The 21,871-nt window shown below is 37.3% G+C and overlaps 1 protein-coding gene across 5 annotated transcripts in view; it reads left to right on the forward strand.

The window, feature by feature from the left end:
- Positions 1 to 21,871, forward strand: part of KCNIP4 (potassium voltage-gated channel interacting protein 4) — a 413,215-nt gene that overhangs the window by 82,118 nt on the left and 309,226 nt on the right. Inside the window, exon 1 of one of the 5 annotated variants that reach the window (XM_017838537.1) lies at positions 17,800 to 18,052. The exons of the other annotated variants lie outside the window; for them this stretch is intronic. Within the exon in view, the coding sequence (XP_017694026.1) occupies positions 17,965 to 18,052 (88 nt within the window). The 5' untranslated portion in view covers positions 17,800 to 17,964. Of the gene's footprint in view, positions 1 to 17,799; positions 18,053 to 21,871 lie in introns of those variants that run through there. 5 annotated transcript variants of the gene reach the window in all.

Below are 21,871 nucleotides of genomic sequence, written 5' to 3' on the forward strand. Positions count from 1 at the left end.
CATATTTTAGTATTAAAAGCCTATTTCTGAAAGCAGCCATTTCTTTGTCTAATACTTTGCCAATACCTTTTTAACATTACAATATTCCTCTTACAAGCTCTATTTATTTCTAAATTAGAATATGATAGCACTGACATGTAAGCAAATACAGATTCTTTATAACTCTAATTATACTCTTCAGAATCTAATAATAAGTGTAGTTCTTTTTAAGACTGATTATCACTTTGCTACAATTCTGCCTGACTCCTTAGGATCACTGATAATTTCTTTCTTGTGTTTTAGTATTGAGAAATGTCAGAAAAAAATTCTATGGATAAATATCCTACTTGTGGGTCGATATTAGGCTTTGATAAAAATATTTGGATTTTACTTAATGCTTTTTCTCCAACATTTGCTCCTGTAAAACAGATGGCATATCCAGGATACTCTGAGTTCACTAATTAAGACTTAAACTTTTAGACTTGAACACTTTATTTTCAATGTTTTTATAGTAAAACTTTTTGTAAAAGAAAAACTGCACTTTACACTTATTTTACTCTAAAAGTGATTTTTAAGTCTTCTTTAAAACTAAACTTGAATTTCTTTAGATATTCAGCTTATTTTCATCATCCAAGTGTTGGAGTAATTTATGTCCTTATTGCAAATATGATCAGTTTCTCAGATTTAGATTCTTCTGTTCACTTAAGAATATGCTTGAATGTGAACATATGAGGACCCTCAATAGAAATAAAGATCAGAGGAGCTGATCTCTAAATTATTGTATTAATGACAAAACAGAAATTAGTTGGAAAACAGACAAGAAATGACACGCTGTGCAGCACTTGGATTTCCATGTGCGTGGGCAATTAGCTGATGTTCTTTCCTGTTGCCACCTCATCAGCATCCAGAAGCCAGCACATCATTTGGGCTTGAAAGGATTTTTGGGGGATCATCTCCTCTAAAACTTCCTGCTCAAAGCCTTCACTGCTCCCTTTCTGGTGAGGTTTTATTGCTGAGTTCAGTGTGCTCAGGGGTCTTCCCATGGTGACATAAAATTGTTGAGGGGATTTTTTACTGTCATAGCTTCTCTTTTGAAAAGAGTTGTTAGCAAAGAAGACAGGGATGGTGGAAAACAGAAGTCCTGTGATGCCCTTGATTTATTGCCTTCTTTCAGTTCTGAGCTTTTAGTCCTATAGAGGCATCTATATATAGAATATGTTACACACTTGTAGCTTTTTAAGCAAGAAATTAGGTGAAGGATGGGATCTTGAACTCAAAAGATTAATTTAAACTTCTTCTGTGCATGTGCATTGAATTTATTTGCTATGGGCAGATATGCAGTGCCTTGATAACCAGGACAGTTATTACAAAAAATTATTTGTTATGAGTGTTTTTGTATCTGTGTACATATACAGAGAGAGCTATGTATATAAATGTACCTAATTAAAGTGGAAAAATTATTTGTCCAAGTATGAAGGAACATCCAATATAAATATTAGTGCAATGTACAGTATTCACCTTTCAATTTTTTTTTTCTGGCAGATACTATAAGATCTATAAAAACTTACTGTCTGATTTTCATCAGCTACTGTAGTAGTCAGTGTACATTTAATGGAATTATTTTTTCTGTGGGCAACAAATACCTTTAGAAGTTGAATCCAAATGACAAACTGCAGACAAATTTGGGTTCTAGATCACTAGGATTCCTTATCTAAATTGTTTGCACATCAGATTTCTTTTGTAGCACTGAATAATTTGGACAAATGACCCTTCAAATGGTAATTGAATTTCCTTAACAACAGTTGGGTGATGGTACATAAAAAGTAATAAAAGCCTTTAGCAGTGCCCTTTCCTGGAGCTTGTCACAGTCTCTACCTCTGATAGTGAGTGACACTTACTACACAAGTCATATTTCCTTAAAAGCCACAGCTTTGCTAACGTTGTATCCAAAAATATGCTTTCTCCTGTAAGTTAATTGTGTGGTGATAAAATCAAACTATTTGGGGTTTGTTTTTGTTAATAGTAGAACATTTTACAGGCAACTCATTTTCTTCAAAATATATTCTCAAAAACTAAGGTTGCCATTAGAAATTTAGTTTCCTATGTACTGAGAGATGGATTAATTTCATTGTCAGTAATTTTAACTTTACTATCATAAGGGAAGTTAAATTCTGGATTATTTGCATGAGAACTACACAACTTGATAGCCATGTGTATGTTGTCTGAAGCTCCTGTGGGATCAAAATCACCTCTGCCAATACTGGGATTTTTGATCTAAAAATTTTAGATTTGGCCTTCAAAATGCAAATATTGTGTAATATAGAAACAGAAAAATGGAGAGTAAGTACAAAATTATAGCTAAATAATTTTTTAAATTAAATTACTTTTCCTGATTTTGGTACCGCTAGGAGAATTCAAAATCTAATCTTTAAAATAGTCTGGTTATTTCTGTGTCTTGCAGAAGAAAAGGAAAAATATTTAAAAAATGGATATTGCCCAGAGAAGCCAAACCTTCCAATATGTCATCCATATTGTTTGAACTGTGGGGGTTTTTTGCTTTCTGAAAGTCAAATTGTATGTTAGTAAAATCTTATAAACTCTCATACAGACTAATTTTTAGAGCCATAAAACTTTAGTTTGCTGAAACATTCTGAAAAATACTTCTCATGAGAACTCCTTTCTTTTGTAAGTTGAGGCAATAGCGACACCCTGAAAATGGTTTATTTTTATTACTCATCAGTATCCCATACATATATATTTACTGGATTCTGTCTGTAGTTCCCTCTTTCTGGAATACAGGAGTGTTTCTGTGGTTTTAGTAAGTGTTTTTTACCTTGGATTTATTTTGCTTTCTATAAAATTTCTTGTGATGCTGGAGAGAGCATAATGCTTATTAAAAATAATTCATAGGTCAAATACCTGACACAGGTAATGGCATAACAGCAGTTTGGAAATACTGGCTCTTTGGTTGTCTGGCATAGCAAAGGTCTTATGATTTTACAAATGTTTTTTATACGTGACCTCATTTGATCACGCACAAGTCTAAATTCACTAGGTCTTATGTGCTTGTTTGCTTTCTCTTAATAAATCCAATTTGTCTGGTTTTGACTCTTCAAGAACATAAATTCTTCAGACTGGGTAGTTCTCCCCCTGTTTTTATGAGTGAAAAACACAGTGCACTGGAATACACCCAGAAACTGTAATTAATTAGTAAGAGTGGTAGATATTCACTCAAAACTGACAGAAATTGTTCAGATTCTTGCCATCCGTAACCTGAAATATACTATTTCTTCTCCCATGGTAATAAACAGGGTTAAACCCTCATTGTAGTTGGCACTGCCAGGACTTTCCACATCAGTTTGACTATATTGGAAAATTGATTCAGACCTGAGTAAGCCACTCCACGTTGAATAAAAATTCCAATAAAAAAAATATACTAGGTATATTAGTTTCCTCATGTATCTTTTTCTTCAGTGTCTGAGTCCTGTATGTTTTTTTCATTTCTCTAATTTTTATTGAGTCATTCTACTTGTAAAGTACTTAGTGGATTTCTGATTGCTGCAAAGAAAATAATTGGGCTACATAAGAGAAATCAAAGCCTTTTTAGTGCACTTGGAACAATTACAGATATATGACTGCAAAACTAAAAAGAACAGAACGCGGTTTATAAAAATGAAAGCATAATACATTTTATGAAAAATAAAGGCATTTCAGCAATTTCTTAAATTCAAATCTTAGCAAAGCAAATATTATGTAATGATACTGAGAACTAACCATTCTTTGGGGGAAATGTAATTTTAATGTTGATAAATAAAGGGTGTCATTATTAAGAAGACTTGTGATGTTTAATGCTGTTTTTATTTGATGATGTCAAAGTCTTGTTTGATTCAAAATACTGTTGTCTTCTGAGCTGTAGTAAAAAGTGTTCTGAATAATCATTCACTAGAGATCTGTGGCAAAGGCTTTTATAATAAACCAATTTTTCAATTTTATTTTGATTAATAATGTGATTCTGTACTTGTGGACCAACTGATTGTACCTGTCTCTGAATGTGCAAACTAGTAACAATTTCCCTAGAAATGTCATTGTTGGAAACAGTGTTCTTGGGGTTGGCATTAAAATGTCAGTGCACCAACTGTTCAGAAAGCTGCTGAGTTTCATGACACAAATGTTGCATTTCCAAGTGAACTAAGTAAGCCAAATATGCTCTTTTCTTCTTCATTGGTTTCTAAGCTTCACTAGGAATAGTTAGATAAGTGTGATTCCCATTTTAGTAATTCATGTATTTGTCTTGTTATTCTCCAGAAAACTCCTTATCAAAGCTCTCAAAATGAGTGCTTTGTATTCAACTCTTAAACCCTTATATAAGTATCTACAAGTGTACAGAAGCATTTGTTGGATTTTCCTTTCCTTTACAAAAAAAAAAAAAAAAGCTGAACATCTGAAATTTCTGATTGTTTTTGAAGGAGGTATGTGCATATATGCACAGATGGTGTTTTTAGGAGCCTGATTTTTCTGCCCAAACTTCTAACAAGTGCAGTCTTGCATGGAAAGTTGGGGGGGTTTGTGCAATTATTTTTTGAGGGGAAAAAAGTAAGTGCAGTGTGATACTTCTAACAATAGCAAGATTGGGCTCTAGTTTTTAAATAAAAATAATTTCCCTACTCTTTCTTGAAAACTTAAACCTATCCTTTTAATACTGAATGTTCACTTGTCTGCAACAAACAGTTGCAGCTAACATCTCAGAGCCAGTGTATCAATGGTATGGGGATTTTTGTAAGAAGAACTGAAGCGAATGAAGTAGAATTTTTGGATGCTATCATCAGGTGATCCATCTGTTTTCTGAGGCTTGGGAGTCTGTAGGCAACCCTGTATCCCCTATAAAACAAAATTTCAGATGTTATCCTGACTTACAGGGTATGAACTCTATTGAATTTAGCATTTTTAAAAGGTAGTTATACTCTGGAGGTGTATGCTATGGTGATCTAAAGGAATGGCCACATTTATAAACCCTTTCAATCAGTTCTGAGGCTTTTGTGAAATCACATAGTATCTTTGCTTCACAAAGTCATAGAATCGTAGAATGTTAAGGGATTGGGATGGACAATAAAGATCATTTTGTCCCAACCCCTCTCACCAAGTGCAGGGACACGTCCCACTACACCAGGTTGCTCAAGGCCTTATCCAGCCTGGCCTGGAACACTGCCAGGGTTGAGGCATCCACAGCCTGCCTGGGCAGCCTGTTCCAGTGTCTCTTCCCCTTCCCAGAAAAAATTTCTTCCTAGTATCTAACCTAAATTTCCCCCGTTTAAATTTCTATCCATTACTCCTTGTCCTATCACTACAGTTCCTGATGAAAAGTCCCTCTCCAGCTTCCCTGTAGGCCCCCTTCAGATACTGGAAGGTTGCAATGGGGTCTCCACGCAATATTCTCTTCTCCAGGCTGAACAACCCCAACTTTCTCAGCCTGTCTTCGTAAGAGAGGTGCACCAGTCTTCTTATCAACTTTGCTGCCCTTCTCTGGACTTGCTTCAACAGTTCCATGTCCTTCCTATGTTTGGGACACCAGAACTGGATGCAGTACTCTGGGTGGGCTCTCACAAGAGCAGAGTAGAGGGGGAGAATCATCTCCTTTGACCTGCTGGCTGTGTTTCTTTTAGTCATCTTCAATTTAACTGCTTTGCAGACTAAATTCTTTCCACTTAAAATGTAGTACTATCTTAAGCTTTTTATGTGTTCTTTAGGTGTACTGTGTTATAAAACAAAATCTTAGGGAGGCGGTGGTCCTTCATCCTGAAGACGTGTCCTGCCCAGCGCAGCTGTGTTCTCAGCAACATGGCCTCAATACTTGTGATTGCTGCTTGTTCTAGAACAGATGTATTGGTCACATAATCTGACCAGTGGATGTTTAGGATTGTATGGAGACAGTGTTGATGGAAGCGTTCTAGGAGTCGCAGGGGGTGGCAGTAGATGACCCATGATTCAGATCCATCTTGCTTTATGGTGAACTTGCCACCGGCTGCCGCAAGAGAAGAACTCCAAAGAGAAGATACAAGGACTCCCTGAAACAACATCTCAGCCTTGGCCATATTGATCAACATAACTGGTCTACTCTGGCCTCCAATTGGGAGGCCTGGAGACACACCATCTATAACGCTGCTGATGCCTTTGAGAAAGCACGCAGGATCACTCTTGAGGAGAAAAGACAACGCAGAAAGAATTGTGCCTTGCAGAATATACCACCTAAGGAGTCTTTCTGCTGTGCCTTTTGCAACCGGACGTGCCTGTCTCGTATTGGCCTATTTAGCCACCAGCATGCTTGTAACAACTGTGGGTAGAGCCCTCCCCAAATCTTTGTTCGTGAAGCCCAGCCATGAGATGAGTTATGAAACACTGAAACACTGAACAGATAAGAGAATATAATTTGTGCACTAGTGCCTTTTTTAACCCAAGTTTTTAATACATTTTAGGTTTCACTTTTTGTCTTGCTAGGAGTTAGTTTATAAACAGTTGAAAATGTAAATCTTCACTCTATTTTTTTTTTTGCTTGAAATCTGATTCCAGTGGTTTTCTTTGAAGCAGCACTCATAAATATTCTTTAATAGATGAAAATATCCTTGAAGAGCAAATGCATTTCTAAACTGTTGTAAATGTCAAAGGAAGGATGGAGGTACAAATTATCTCTGAACTTAATATTTCTACCAGAAAATTCCCCAGAGGGAAAGAAGCTTGCAGAGAGCACTGGTAATGCATAAATACCCATGCTTATTCAAGAAATGATCTTTAAGATATGATGTACGTTGAGGTTTGTGGAAGGTTATGGTTGATTTAAGTAACTTTGTCTCTCCTTGTACTAATGAATTCCTGTATGGCTAGGAAGGAACTGAAACTCCATTTCCCTGTAAGCTTCCCTTTTCGGTCTTGGCTTGGATCTCTAGTCACAAAATCAGTTTTGCATGAACTGGATTTTTGGTCATTCTCTGTCCCAATGAAGCCAATATCCAGAATGCACACCCCTCTGCTTTCTCCATCCATATGCTAAAGGGATGTACACAGTGTACATATAGGAATATACAAGCAGAGTAATCTGTTAATTGTGCCCATGTTCTCAAGTATAGGACATTGTTCTACTCTGTAAATTGTGTGTACTCTCTAGTGTTTTGTAAAAATTGACCAAAGTAGGTTATCAGATTACTAGCAAATTTTTGGTTGCTGCCAAAAAAACCCTACACATACATCAAAGAGTAATATACTGCATCAGGATACTTGTTATCTGTGAATAAAATGTTCTGGAAAGGCTTGTAATATTGCTTCAGGAGAGGCACTGAAATGATTAGATGGTGAGAACTGAAAATCAACAAGGTTCACTGTGCTGGAGAGGGCTCAGAAGATGAGGAAAGTCTGCAATGCTGAAGAAAGTCTGGAGTATGGGATTAAATTGGTGGTAAGTGGAAATCTGGATGAGTAGATAGAATATATCAGATTGCCAGTAAATTTCTGTTCTGATATATTACAGAGGTAGAAAGGAATATCAGACTCAGGTGGAATGGTGAGTAACAATGCATTGTGGAGATAAGAGCACATGGAAATTGTAAAGGGGATTGTTATATCAGGATATGGTACTTTGTCAAATGTTTCTCAGGAACCTGTTGATACTGATTTTTACTTGTGGTGAACAAAAAAAGAATACTTTGGTAGGTTATCAATATAAAGGTTTTTCACATCATGTAGCAGCTCTGGGAAATATGAGTATCAAGGATAGCTAGCAAGTCCCAGAGGTTTTACCAAACAAGGGTTTTCCCTTCAGCCATTAAATATTTTATTCTAATATTTTATTTTGAATTTAATACTCAGAATGTCTCTTGGGACATAATTCCATTTTCTGACTTTATATACTTCCCCTAAAAATATGGGAATATTTGCACTAGGAGAGACACAAACATAAAAGAACACTGAAGGCATCTGTTGTTCTCAGTAGGAATGGGATCCTGAGGGAAGAGATAATCTACTTGAGCTAATATAAATTGTGAACTATGACAGATTAATTTAAAAGAAATCTGAAATAGGATTATAACTTAGAATGCTCAGGAAAAAAAAGTCTTGGACCTGCAATGTTAAACTAATTACGGCATGAATATTTATCTCTTGTTTTCTCTTTATGAGCTGTTTCTTGTGACATTGTATTCAGAGACTTGGCTTAGGAGTCTGTGTCCAATGTGTCTTCACTTGTCATCATCTCTCTATTCCTCAGTTTCATCACAGGCTGAAATGTAATTTTACAAAGCTTACACATAAGCATTCTTGCTTAGTTTTCAAGTTCTCCTCAATTTTAGAAAAATATATATGTAAGATTTGCTAGAGTATACGCTTAAATAAAATTGTATTTATTGCAGATTAGAAAAATGAGACTAAAGTAGGAATACCTTGAACAACATGAGTGTCTTTGCTTCTCCATAGGCTAGACTGAAAGCACAATAAGAATTAAGATCAACCCATTTCTTTCAAAGCAATCCTCATTCTTGTCTTGTTTGATGAACTTCTTACTCTCTTTTGCACCCAATTTTTAAATTCCTAAGACTTGGAATTTCATTTCTGTATTAGTCACAGTCTTGTAGAACCTTTTTTTGGTGGTTGGTTCTTCCCACCCCTAGCTTTGATATCTGGAAAGGGTTAGGGTTAAGGTTAAGTAAAAACTTGAAGTAATTTTTACGTATACATTTATGCAATGTCAGTAAATGATGTTTGCCCTGAACTTCAATTCTGTTCTTTTGAAGCTGGCATGATCTCTTTGTTGGGGTTTTTGTTTTGGTTTTGTTTATTTTGGTTTTTTTGGGGGGAGGGTTGTGGTTTGGGGGTTTTTTTGTTTTTTTTTTTTTAATGCAACAGACATCTGCTGTAGTTTAATTGAATTTTTAAAGCCTTATCCCTATGTTCACTTTCTGATAGCCAAGGCAGCATAAGAACGTTTCTGGAAAAAGTATTTCAGTGCGTTCTCTTCTACCAGCCTTAGACATACAGTCTCAGCTCTTTTAAAAATCACCTTTTGTTCAGTGTGGATTATTCATGTAATCCTGGGTTTTCTCAGAAGTGTCTCTTGTTAGAATTGAGTTCCCAGATTCTGCACGTGTTTAAAAGAACTAATAATCATGCTTGGCTTTGACCTTCCTCCCCAGCCTTAAATGCAGCATAGAGCAAGTGTTTCATATATAGAACAAAATAAAATCTCTAGGAAAACACTGAGGGTTCAGTGCTGCTTTCCAAAGGGTTCTTAACTTTTTTGCTGGAAAAATGTCTTGGCCATAATTATTTAATTACTTAGGCCTTTGTTTTCTGTACCATTTTTGTTACAACTTTTTTTGTCTCTTTTTAAAAACTAAATATCTGAATTTTCACCACCAAAATCTTTGCGCCATTTAAAATGGATAACATTGCTGATACCCTTCAAACCCAAGGGAAATGACAGGAGGAATTTTTGCACTTGGTTTAAGCTAACAAAAGATGATCATGAAAATTTGATCACCTTCTTTTTAAATAAAGAACTGCTGGAAAAAGGAAGAGCAATTGCTCCTGGCAAACCAGACTTTTTTTAAATTTTATTTTATTTTTGGTATCAGACGGTAATGACTGTGCACTAGATTATCTAGTAAAGGACCAGATAAAGATGTTTTCTTTTTTGACTCCTTTTTGGAGAAGTAAGTGAAGTCTGAGCATGTCATCAGAAGTAAACTAGCTCTGTGTTGCAAGGAATTGGAGTGGTTCTGAAAGTCTGTATTGTGGAAGAAAAAACAGAACAGGAGGTTCAGCATGAGGCAGAGGAGGGCCCAGCCCAGTAATTTACCTTTTAAGAACTAAGGAGTGATGTAGAAACTGTGTGTTTCCCTCAATTCAGACACCTTAACTACTTCAGGCATAGGAATATCTTGCATGATTTAAAGTAAAAATTGATTTGCTTCTTGTCTGTGGACAAGTATCCGTTCTCTGGTGACTGGTGTGAACTGCAAGGTCAGAGTTAGTGCAGTTCTGGGAAATTGTTTTCATACTGCTGCACAAGTTCAGAAGTTGACACTGCCCCTGTATGATGAAAGTGGTTAAACCATGAGAACAACTTTTTGTAAAAAGTCACAAGCAGGAAAGCAAACTGCAAACAGATTCTTGTGGTAAGACAAGGTGTTATGCATGAAATCTTGCTATGGACAAGGAAGGGAACATGTCATACATCTATACCTGATCTATATGTTTACAAAGCCATGAACTTATTTTTAGGTTATTTAAAATATTAATAGTATAAACAGAATTAAAGAAAAGTTTTTATTCTAAGTGCAGGAATACTAACAGTTCATATTGATGTAAGATCTCATAGTACAACGCCTTAATGACTAGAGACATTCAGGAGTAATTTTGCTTGGGTTATTATCCTTCACTACATAGTACTGTAATTTTCCCTGAGACTGTAGGATGTTGTGAAATAGGCTGTCCTCCTATTGATACTATTCTACTTCTATAAACCACTTTCAAGGCAGAGTCACACAAACCACTCATATGGGGTTTTTCCCCCCCTTGGTTTGTGTCTTTAAAGAAGGAATAGTTCTGGGGAAGCCAAATCAATATATACTAAAGATGTGAGAAAATCCTGTGGGTTTTTTCAGAAATGCTTTGCCTTCAGAAAAAAATCAACTGTTTTAAAACATCTATTACCCACTTATCACCATCCTTTTTTTTTCTTTAATTAGGTGGAAAACAAAAGAGGTAAGCTATTAAAATGTGACTAATCTGAATTCTGTCTGATGCATCATATGAAGGACTCTAGTTAATGATAATATAAAGTAATGTAGGATAAAATTTCATTATTGAATCAAAAGAAACTTGAGGTTAGTTTAATCAAGACATGAATGAAAACAGTATGACATGCCATAAATCCTTTATTTAACAAAAATGCTAAGGGCATATTTGCAATTAAGATATTTATACCTGACAAGTTACCTGTGGATTGGAAATCATAGAAGGTTATTGGGGTTTTTTATTTTTTTTCCCCTCAGTCTCATTCTTTGGACATAAGATAACTCTAATGGCTTTTTTTTTTTTTTTTTGACTGAAGAGCTTATCTCCCATTTTTAATACAGTTTCTACAGTAGAGATAGCTGCCCTGTTCTGATGGGGAAAAGTCCGAAATCATAATTTATGTAATATAAGACATGATTTCTATTTGGTGACTGAAAATCTATATCAAGGCACACAGAGCAGTGTGAATCAGGAAATTTCTGCAGGGCTTAAACAGAAGCAATAATCATATCCACCATATAAGACCCTATAAAGTTTACCATTATTCTTCTAGTGTTCAGGAGTTGGTTTCTTCTAGAAGTATTTCTTGTCCTCACAATGAGAGATACAAGCAGTGGTATTCTTCCGTGTAAGTTCCTGAGTATCAGTGCTGATTATGTAATATGTGTGTATTATATCAAAATTATTGTTCTTTGGACTGATCTATCAAGTTGGGAGTAATGCTCATTACCAGCCTTGCAGTTAACTTCTTGTTCTAGGCTTCAGGGTTAGAAATTTTTTTACAGACAACTAATGAAGTTTTCCTTTGCTCACCTACACCATATACAGGTTATTATCGTTATCACTGAATTCTTACTTTATAGGAGCTGAGTTCATAATAAAACTGCTTCACTTCCTTAGGCTGTAGAGTTGGAAAATGTTTTGTGTTTATGTTTAAGGCCTTTATTTGATCACATCTTAGACTGTTGTTGCTAGGAGACTGCAATGATTTCATACTCAATTTCTAGTTTCCTGAGGTCTCAAGCACATGGTCCCAAGTACTTGCCCTGCCACTGAGTGTTTCCAGATGGGAATCAAAAAATTCTGTCTTTCACTGATGCCTGTGGGTCACATTGATATTGAATACCCTGGTTGCTCCCTTCCCCTGCTTTTAATCTCTAAGATTTACTTTGATTCTCTCTCCTTCCATCTCTGGTCCTTAGGGACTGATTTAAAGTGGTGTAAAAAGGACACATGAGAGAGGTTTGCTTGAAGCCCCAAGTACATTGTGGCCATACTTTCCAGAGAAATGGTCATATATATATATGGCTGCAGAAGAATATGTGGTAGGAGATAGGAAAACAAATTACGATACTGCCCAGATATTGAATGAGGCAATCAAAATCTACCCACTGCATGAAACATGAAATTTGAAGACCCTAATGCAGACTCAGATATTTCCTTTACAGGTCCAGCAATGCTTAATGGGTGTGATACCCTCTGATTCATATCCTTGATGAACATTTCCTGCCTGAAGCACACACTGGGTAGCTTTTTCAGGCTTAGTCTGTATCACGTAGCCTAGATGAATTTCCAGTTGACTGGAGGTTATGATAAAACAATTTTTGGAATGTGTTTTTTATTTGCTTGTGAGGAAAATAAGCATGTAGAATCGAAAAATTGTTATTCAGTTTGGAGTGGTAGAGTTTTGAGCATATATAAACCTTTCCTATTACTCATGAGCAAGGTTCAGCTCAGGTTTATCAAACCATAGATATGATCAGATCAATTCTAAGTCTATTTAAAATTATTTTTCTGTATGTCAGAGTTAAATGAGAGCTCATCAACTCTATTATATGGGAAGAGGATCTATAGGTCAGTATTACAATAACATCTGTTCTGGAAAATGTGGAGTAGACTAGTAACTGCTTGTGTTCCCAAAAAGGCATTATTGAAGGATTCCACAGGAATGCTGATAAACTTTTTCTTCTCCTTATCTGCAGAAACCTGCTAGGAGGGCAAAGACAGACCACAAGCCTAGCAGCGTGATAATTTAAATTGCTCTCAATACGGGTATTTCATATGTAAAAATTAACATAATCAAATTTTGGATGAAGGACAGTTGTTTCAAAATTGCTTCATCCAAGATGTAGGTTGTAGAACTGTTTGGGCTGTAGCATCTGGTTCTGTCCTTCTCCTCTATGAGGTAGTAACTGCAATATATTCACTCAAATACATTGCAATTCATGTCAGATTAAGGATGTGAAGGCCTAAAGATATGAAACTTTCAATCTTAATTTTTAGGTTAGTTCGGGCATCAATCCATGCCTACCAAAAATGCAAGGGAAAAGAAAATCCCCAAAAAACTGTAGGGAAGCCCTTGACTGTGACGATGAAACCTAAGTTTTGATAATTTATGGGAAAACTTGTGCTCAAAGAAATTACAATAGACGACTGAATAAATTACTGAAGCTATGAAGTCAACCTTTTTAAAAACTATATGTTTATTTCATATTTATACATACATAGATGTCACTACATATATGTGATGAAAGCATAGGTCTTATGAATATTTTTACTTACTGACCTAAGTTGTACATAGTAACTATACTTAAAAATTCTCATAGCTGATTTGATGCAATGCCTATTCTATTCTCTAAGAACGCTGCATACCTAGTATGCATAAATGAAAGGTGTTTGCAGCCAATTTCTGATATTTTTCTGTTTAACAGATTAATGTAGGTGTTGGGGTCAAAATGCAAGCTTTACAGTATTTTTATTTCGTATGGACAGGATATGGATATGCTTTAGTTATATCAAATCTCAGAAGATTTATGGAACATATAGACTATTACAGCTAAGGTTTCTATAGCAGGGAGGTTGATTCCTTCTGATTTTTTCAGTTCAGCTTTCTCTTCCATTAACTATAGGTATAAATATTGCAGAATCTGGTACAACTAAAATGAATTATAATAACTGTTGTCTTGGAGGCAAAACCCAACTCTCTTATGAATGACATATGTGAAAATAAGATAGGAGTCCAAAGCCACCAAAAAACCTTACATAATTTCATAGTAGCATATCTTAATCTTTTTTGAATTATTTGAGAATACTCAGCAGTACTATCTTTTCAGGTTGTAAGATAGACCATATATCTAAAACAGGATCTGTATAATAAGGAAGAAAATATTTTAGTGTTCTGCAGGAAGTATATTGATAATGCTGCCCATGCGGCTTTGCACACAGGTATTCAATATATATTGAACACTACAAGATAGCACTCTGGTTTCTGCAGTGAGAATTTTACAGTGCATGCACACAACTTAATGTGCAACATGAAAACTGCATTATGCCAGGTTATGTTTCGGCAAGTAAGTCTCAGTCTTGTTTACTCTCCAGCACAAACCTCTGGCTGGCTAAGGAAGGTCAGGCTGGGAAGTTGCTCCTGTTTGACACTGCAGCATTCTGGAGTGATGAATATTTAATTAGGCAAGTGTGGACCGTGTGGGAGGTTGAGGCAGCTGTAGCTCCTAGTTGACTGCCTGCAGTTTCATCTTAGAGTGTTGTGTGAAAATTAATCCTTGGGGTAAGCTTCAAGGACACTGAGTAGGTAAAAAAAGGCATTCTGACAGAGCAGCTAGTTACAGGGAAGTTAGGAACAAGAGACACAAACGTGTTAAGTGTTTCTGTTACACTGGTCAAAGATTTTATATTCTGGTGAGCTAAGCCACCATGTTTTATTAAGCCCCATAAATGTAATAGAAAATTAAGTTTGAACCTATAGAGTCTGGAACTATAACAGCAATGAAAGTAATTTATTTTATGCAGGTATTAGCTATTGGAATGGAGCACATGTATAATTTGTTGATATTAAGCAAACAGCACACGGTAGCAGTCATTTCTCTGTGGTCCTATTTTAAACACAGCAACAGAGATGTTTGAAGATATTATTCTTAGGAAACTTTCAGGAGAAATAAAAACTATTGACAAAAGCAGAAAGACTGTATTAATTTTCAGTGGCACAGGCCAGGATAAAGATTATTATTTTGTGTTATACATTAAAAAACATTGCATGCATTTTGGACACAGTTGGGCTGATAGGAAGGTTTTAATTGTATTATGAAGGATTTAAAAAAAATACAGAAAGTAAATAAATCTGTCTTCATAACCAGAGATGTTGGCAGTCCCCTTGCTCTCTGTCCTGGGCTCCGTGGAAGTTATTTTTCCACAAGACAGAAGAAAATCATATCCACATCCCATGTAGACATCTGTTTTAAAATGGAATGGATGAAGCAAGAAATAGTTTTGTTTTCCTTGCTGTCACTATAACATTCAGGACAGACAGCAAAGAACAATAACCATTTTAAACTAAGTAAATTTAGCTAGCACTGATCAGTTAGGAAGGGAATATATGCCTGCATCTCTGCTTCCCCAGCTCATATTCTAGCATATAACCATCTCTGGTCTGTGTTAATGTCCAGACTAAATTTGGGCAAATGACGTGCAAGAGAATTTTTGTTGCTGTTCACTGGCTGTGGCTAAAAGTGGTGGCTGATACTTTCATAGGCATCATGAATAATTTGGAATTACTTCTGCAGTTTCCAGTGACTTTTGTGATGAATGACTCTAATCCTGCTGCATCCACTTGAATAATGATGGTGAACTTTGGACACCTCAGTGCACAGTACTGTTGAGTCAAGAAGTAAAAGTCCAGAGAACTATTGTGTGGTTTAGGAGGACCCTTACTTGTATGATAGGCAGGGAGCAACTGAAAGGAGAACTGATGATGGTCATCTACTTGTGGCAGCTGTTTATTAAGCTGATCGTAAACATCTTGCTGTTACCTTGTGTTCACCCATCTGTTTGTTTCTTCCCATCTGTTATTGCTTGCTATGCACTTAGGTTGTAAATATTGTTGCTGTTCTTTTAAATAAGAAGGTTAGAAATCCTGTGATAAAAATGTTCAGTTGTGGAATTCAGTATGTGCATTACGAAAGCCTCTGGAGTCAACATCGAGGAAACTGTATACAGGTTTCCTGTGCTCCTGGTTGACTTCCTGTGGTTACCCTTTCTGATGAGGCTGAAGCATTTAATTGAGTTGATTTTTGTTATAAGATTTCAATTTGCTCTTAGTCAATAGCAAGGGCTAATTCAGGAGGAAATTTTGCTCTTTGAAGTCAGAGGAATGTGTACAAATGAAAGAGGTATACAAGGCAAATTGCCTGCAAGAAGTCAATGAAATTGTTTTCTGTATATGTCATTTCAGCTTGTACTGCTATTTTTTTTATTCCCAGTCAGTCATTTTCAGTTCTTTATTTTGAGGTATCGCTGCTAGGGAAGATTCTATAAAACAATTGGAGATGTCAAAGGATTAAGAAGGTCAAGGAGGCCAGCTGAGAACCATTTGTATTGGCTTTTTCTGTCCTCTTCTGAAGAGATACAAACTTATGTTTTCAGTATCTCTTCACCTCTAACAGCTATTTAAGGAATTTCCCTATGAGAGATGAGAGGAGTTCAGAAATTCGTAAGGCACACTGCCATGTCCAATGCCTCAGAATTTGATGCAGTTTGTTGTGTTTTGGTGTTTGGTTTGTTTTTTTTCCCAAAACTCTTTTGTGTTTTTTCAGAAAAACTTTGCCAAGAAATTAACTCCTGCTTAAGATGAGTAGCTGTAGGAAGTAGTGCAAAAATGAAACAGTGAAATCTGCCCAAATCCTTCTTGGACTAATCCTCGTGTTGAAGTAACCTGGGGGCTTCTGTGAGCTATTTCATTTTGGTTCTTTCCATTATTTGTGTAGCCTCACTGGAAGCATAAGACAGCATGCTTCTGCTTTAGATAGCAGACACAGAAACTGTGTCATCTAACTGCAACCTTGATAATGCTTTGATGTATTGTGCCTATAATGTATTTATCTCTGCTCACTGCATAATATAGACAATAGCTTGAAGATGTGCATTTGTGTTTATGGTAATTTTTTAAAGGCATTCACCAAAATGTTTTATGGTCAATGCTGTCATTGAAATTAGATCAGACAGTGATTTTCTTCTGTTAAGCTTTTCTTAATGGCTTGTCTTTTTTTAACTGTATTAGGCATAACATATTGCATCACCCTCTAATGCAATAGAGCTGCTCTTCCATGTTTATGTAGTGCAGGAAAGCACTCCAAGGGAAATGAAAACATATTCTTTGGGTTCTGTGGTCATGAATGAAGACTACAGCAGATGATTTTTATTAACCAGACACACTTCTCAAGCAAGACGGAAAATAATGAATTTATAACGGAATAGTAAGGAATGCAGCTAGCTTCCTAAAGACAGTTTCTTGGAGGGATCCTAAGCACAAAATTAACTATGCCAGAGCCAGTATCCATCCTGTCACAGGTCAGCAGCCGTACAGAGGTACCACTTGGGCTCCTGCTTCTTTATTCCTTCTGTGCAGGTGTGCGGTGGCGTGGGGTTTCCGTGACCTTCAAGCAGGCTACGGGGCCTGAGGCCGACACGCAAAGAGAAGGCGGTGGGGCGTCCCCGCCAGTTCACAACTCGATTACATTCCCGCAGGTGAGACGGGGCAGGACCGTCCCCTCGGCCGCGCCGTTCGGCACCTGGCGCCGCCGGACCGGGCGGGGCGCTGCTGCTGGGTGGGTTCCGCTCCGCTCCGCACCGTGGAAATGGAGGAATGCCGTGCCCCGGCTGCCTCCCACCTGCCCGCCTGCTGATCGCGGGCGGAGGGCAGCGCCGAGCGGGGCCGTTCCCGGGGCGCGGAGCTGTGCGTGCGGAGCTGTGCGTGCGGAGCTGTGCGTGCCTGCGGGGAGCGGCCCCGCCCCGCCCGCCGGGCTGCGCGCCCGCAGAGCCGCCCGCGGGCAGCGCCTGCCGCGGGTCCGGCCGCCGCCAGGGCGCCGGTGGCCGTGGAGGTGCCTGCACCGGGCTGTGCTGTGCCTGCACCGGGCTGTGCTGTGCCTGCACCGGGCTGTGCTGTGCCTGCACCGGGCTGTGCCCTGCGTAGCAGAGCTGTGCCGAGCCGAGCCGAGCCGAGCCGTGGCAGCGCCCGCGCCCCGCACCGCTGGCTGCCGCGGGGGTCCCTTTCGCAGCCACCCAAGGTAGATCGGCGGGAGCCTGCTCGGCCGTGAGGAAGCTGTGAACTGCCCCCAGAAGTTTTGCTTGCAGAAACTGTTCCCTTTATTGGCAAAGTCTTCAGGCTCTCCTCAGAGGAATACCCCGTTGCCTAAGATGAGTGGCTGTAGGAAGCGGTGTAAGCGGGAAATATTGAAATTTGCTCAATACCTTCTCAGGCTAATCACAGGTTCTCTTCACACAGGTAATGACTGTTTTTCTCTGTAGTCGAGATGTGCAGCATGATAACAAGAGAATTGCCTAAGGGTAATGTGGAGATGTCATTGTTTTATATTATCATTCCTTTCATCTTGTAAATAATAATTAAAGATCTGTGAAGTGTTTTGTGGCAGATCATAATGAAAACAGAGCATAGACTTATGTTACAGTGTTTAGACGGTGTGACATTCTCTAAGCATTTACACACATGAACCCAAATTGGGGTGTGAGTGTGTGTGCTTTCACCTATCCACCTGTACATGTTAAAGGTAATGCAGAGAAGCCACATGTTGGTCAGAAAGGATGAATCTTTTTGTGGGAAACCAAACAGTCGGCATCTTATGCTTTCTATTTCACCCTTTCCTGGGCTGATTTACTTTGACAAGCAGACTGTATTCTTTTTTTCAGAGGCATGGTTTTGCTTGTCTAAAGATGTAAATCAGCTGCAAACTGTCAATATGATGTTGTAGTATCTTGTTGTAAACTTTAAATAACACTTGTGCTTTTGTGCCCTTAAAGAATTTGAAACATAGTGGTTGTCAACTTAGGTAATTTTTTTTTGTAACCTTGAACAAATTGTACAGTACCAGATAAGATTTCTAAGCTAGACTGAACAGACACTGTAGTTTTCTTCTTAGCCCTTTGGAAAGTATGTTTTTCTCACAATTCAGCATTTTCTATATCTATTCTCAACAGCTGACAAATATGATAGTTTACATGATGTCATTCTGTATTTATGAAATATAATTGTGCTTCTTTCTAGACTTCAGTTACTTTTTTTCTCTTATAAAGGTGGAATTCCATCAGCAGCAGATAATATCCAATTATACTAACATGATTCTTGAGAATTAAAAGCCATTTATTTTGCTTCTGAAAGTTTCAGTTGACGGCATTTGGTTGGTTGCTTTTTGATTTCGTTTGTTTGGGGGTGGTGGGCTGGTTATTTGGGTTTTTTGTTTAGGCACTGATGAAAAGATTTGAGAGCAAAGTTGACTCTTCACAAATAATTTGAAGTATTGATGCATGCAATTTATCAGATTCAGGTTACAATGCTATAAAGGTTGTGGCACAAACGTTGACAATGAGTACTTTATAGGATGCTTGTAACTTAGGGCAATCTGACACAGCTTTTTAGTAACTCTGAGCGTCTGGTAACATAGAATTTCCTTGCCTTTATTTTCTGTACCATTATTAGTCTATCATAGTTTGTCTTTTGTGAGTTGCATCAATTCAGATTTCTCTGAAAGCACTGGCTTCTTGCTCCTGTGAGTTGCTGTGGAAATTAAATAATCCATGATGCAAGAAGCAAGCTATGTTAGAAATTCATACCCATACTCTTTTTCACAAAGTCATCCAAGCTTCTCCTTTCCTATCTAGTGATATCATGCACACATTATGCTACTTTTCAGACTGACATTTGTGCTGCAAGCTTTTCAAGCTCACAATTCAAAACCATTTTCAAGAATTTCTGTGGATAGTGATTCTTATGCTACCACTAAAAGAAGTTCTTTTGTTTATAATTAAGCAGCACATTTTCAGTGATAAATTACTGGAAAGCCAAGTGGGCTGGCCTCAAACATATTTCCTTAAAGCAAACAAGCAAGCAAAAAAACCCCACTCTTAGAAACTTTTAAGACCTGAGACTCTTCCTAGGAAATCTCCAGTTTGTTTTTACTAGAGGTAATGATGTATTGCTACTCTTATTAGGTTAATAGACTTCATCATGTTCAAATGGTGTAGCAAAGAAGATCAAGATTATGTGATAATAATTGAAATGCCAGGAGAGGTAGAGCACCACTGTTAAGCTCTTGCATAGCCCAGTCCTAGTCATTAACCTCAATTGTTGCAATACTAGTTACTGTTTCCCCTGAAAAATCTAATGCATAATTCATTCTGTTGATAATTAGTTGATCATTAATGAAGATGAATGAGAAAGCCTAGTTGAAATTATTAGAAAGTTGTACTTTAATTTGTATATGAAAGTTACTTTATTTCTATCTTGAGCATTCAAAAATTTAGAGTAGCTATCAGAAACAAAGCAGTGTGCTTATTTAACTTTTTAAAAGCAGGCGGTCTTCTCACTCAAGTGACCAATTATTTTCAAAGTGTAAATGTTTACTAAGGAGCACAATGATGAACATAATTTAACTTCCTTGTTGATAGGATTTAGCCTCAAGTTTCTTTTTCAGGTGTTCCTGAATGTTTAAATTGTACTTCATAGTTTATAACCACACGATCTTGAAAGCACTTGCACTGAATCTAATACATCCTTCCTTTCTGTATGGGTAGCCATCTACAGATGGGTACAAGCTTTGCTGCAGTTGGCATGATTACGCTGATCAGAAAACAAGAGAAAGTGATATAGAAGGGAGACTGGGTTTACTGGCTATGGGCCCAGCTAAAGAGTTGCTGTTGCTTACTGGTTTTATAGCTTGTGTTTCATAACAATCATTTATAACACTACAGACCTGTTCTGTGGTAAATCTCAATGTTTAAAATAAAAATGATCTCATATAGCTGTCTGCACTAGTACATAAGCGTGGACTTGTACTTAATAGTCAACTCAGCTGGAACCAATATTAATGGAACTACCCCATTCCTTGAAGGTAAATGCTGCATAAATCTTTACAATGGGTTTTAAATGGCAGTCTCTGCCTGAATACATCCAGATCTCTATCAGATTTTTTTTTTTACAACAAGTTACTATGATTGACTGCAAAATGTAGTGAAATGTAGTGAAAAGAAAGTCTTTTGAAGAAAGTTTTTAATTTTCCATGATTTCTGCCATATATTGTTGATGTGTTTCCACAAGTGAATAAAACTCCCTAAAATACTTGAAGATGGTGTTTTTTCCAATGTCATACCAATTCCTACTTTATTGCCTTCTGTCTCTTGACATGTGCTGGAAGTGCCTTTGAAACACCGTCATAAAGAACTTAGCGCAGCTCTAGAGATTGCTTCAGTTTTTGGATGCAGTGCGGATTTGCATGTTATAAATAACTAGATAAATCATTGTGAGATCAAGAAACAGATCACAGGTTATTTTAAAATGGAGAAAATGTGATTTCAGAGCAGTGGCCAGGAAGTTTTTCTGAACTGTCATCTTAACAACTGATAAAGTACAGGGATTAAAGAGATGATGGAACAAAAACTGTCATTGACTTCAGTGGTAAATTTTCACAAGTATGTCCTTTTCAGGCATGTTTATATTAAATGCCTGATATAAGATATTAAATATTAAAAAGGAAGACAGGTTTTACAGGACAGAATCAAATTCCCAGTTAGCATGTAAGTGTACAAAGAAAGAAGGAATTGAACTCTCTAACTAACTGAATTAATCTCACTCTTCTAGGTTTTTGTAGCTTAAGCCATGGACTGATGTGGGGTTTTCTGAGGCTTTTTATTTATGTGTTTTTAGATCTTGAGACTGATGACGTGTAAAGTAACACTGATCACAGGCTTGAGATTTTTCTTAGGTTAAAACAAATCTAATTGTCAATAGGGGATGTACTTTTTGATGGCATGCTCTTTGATAAACCAGGTTACCAAATCTCTAGTCTCTAGTCTTCGCCTGTTTGTGCACAGAAATATTTTCAGGCCTGCTGTCAAGACGAATATATCATCTGAGCATAGACTTGAAGGTGTGGGAGGCCTCACAACTGCGCTCCTCTGACTGTTGTATTTCTCGTGCCTATCGCTGCCTAAAGTCTAAGACTGTTTGGGATAGCAGCTTACAGTGAATGCTTTCAGGGGCTGCTCCTTCATATTCCAAGAGGAATTAACATTTTTGAATGCAGGTTAATAG

This window comes from Lepidothrix coronata, unplaced genomic scaffold (assembly GCF_001604755.1).
Source record: "Lepidothrix coronata isolate B3197 unplaced genomic scaffold, Lepidothrix_coronata-1.0 Scaffold0, whole genome shotgun sequence".
Classification (NCBI taxonomy): domain Eukaryota; kingdom Metazoa; phylum Chordata; class Aves; order Passeriformes; family Pipridae; genus Lepidothrix; species Lepidothrix coronata.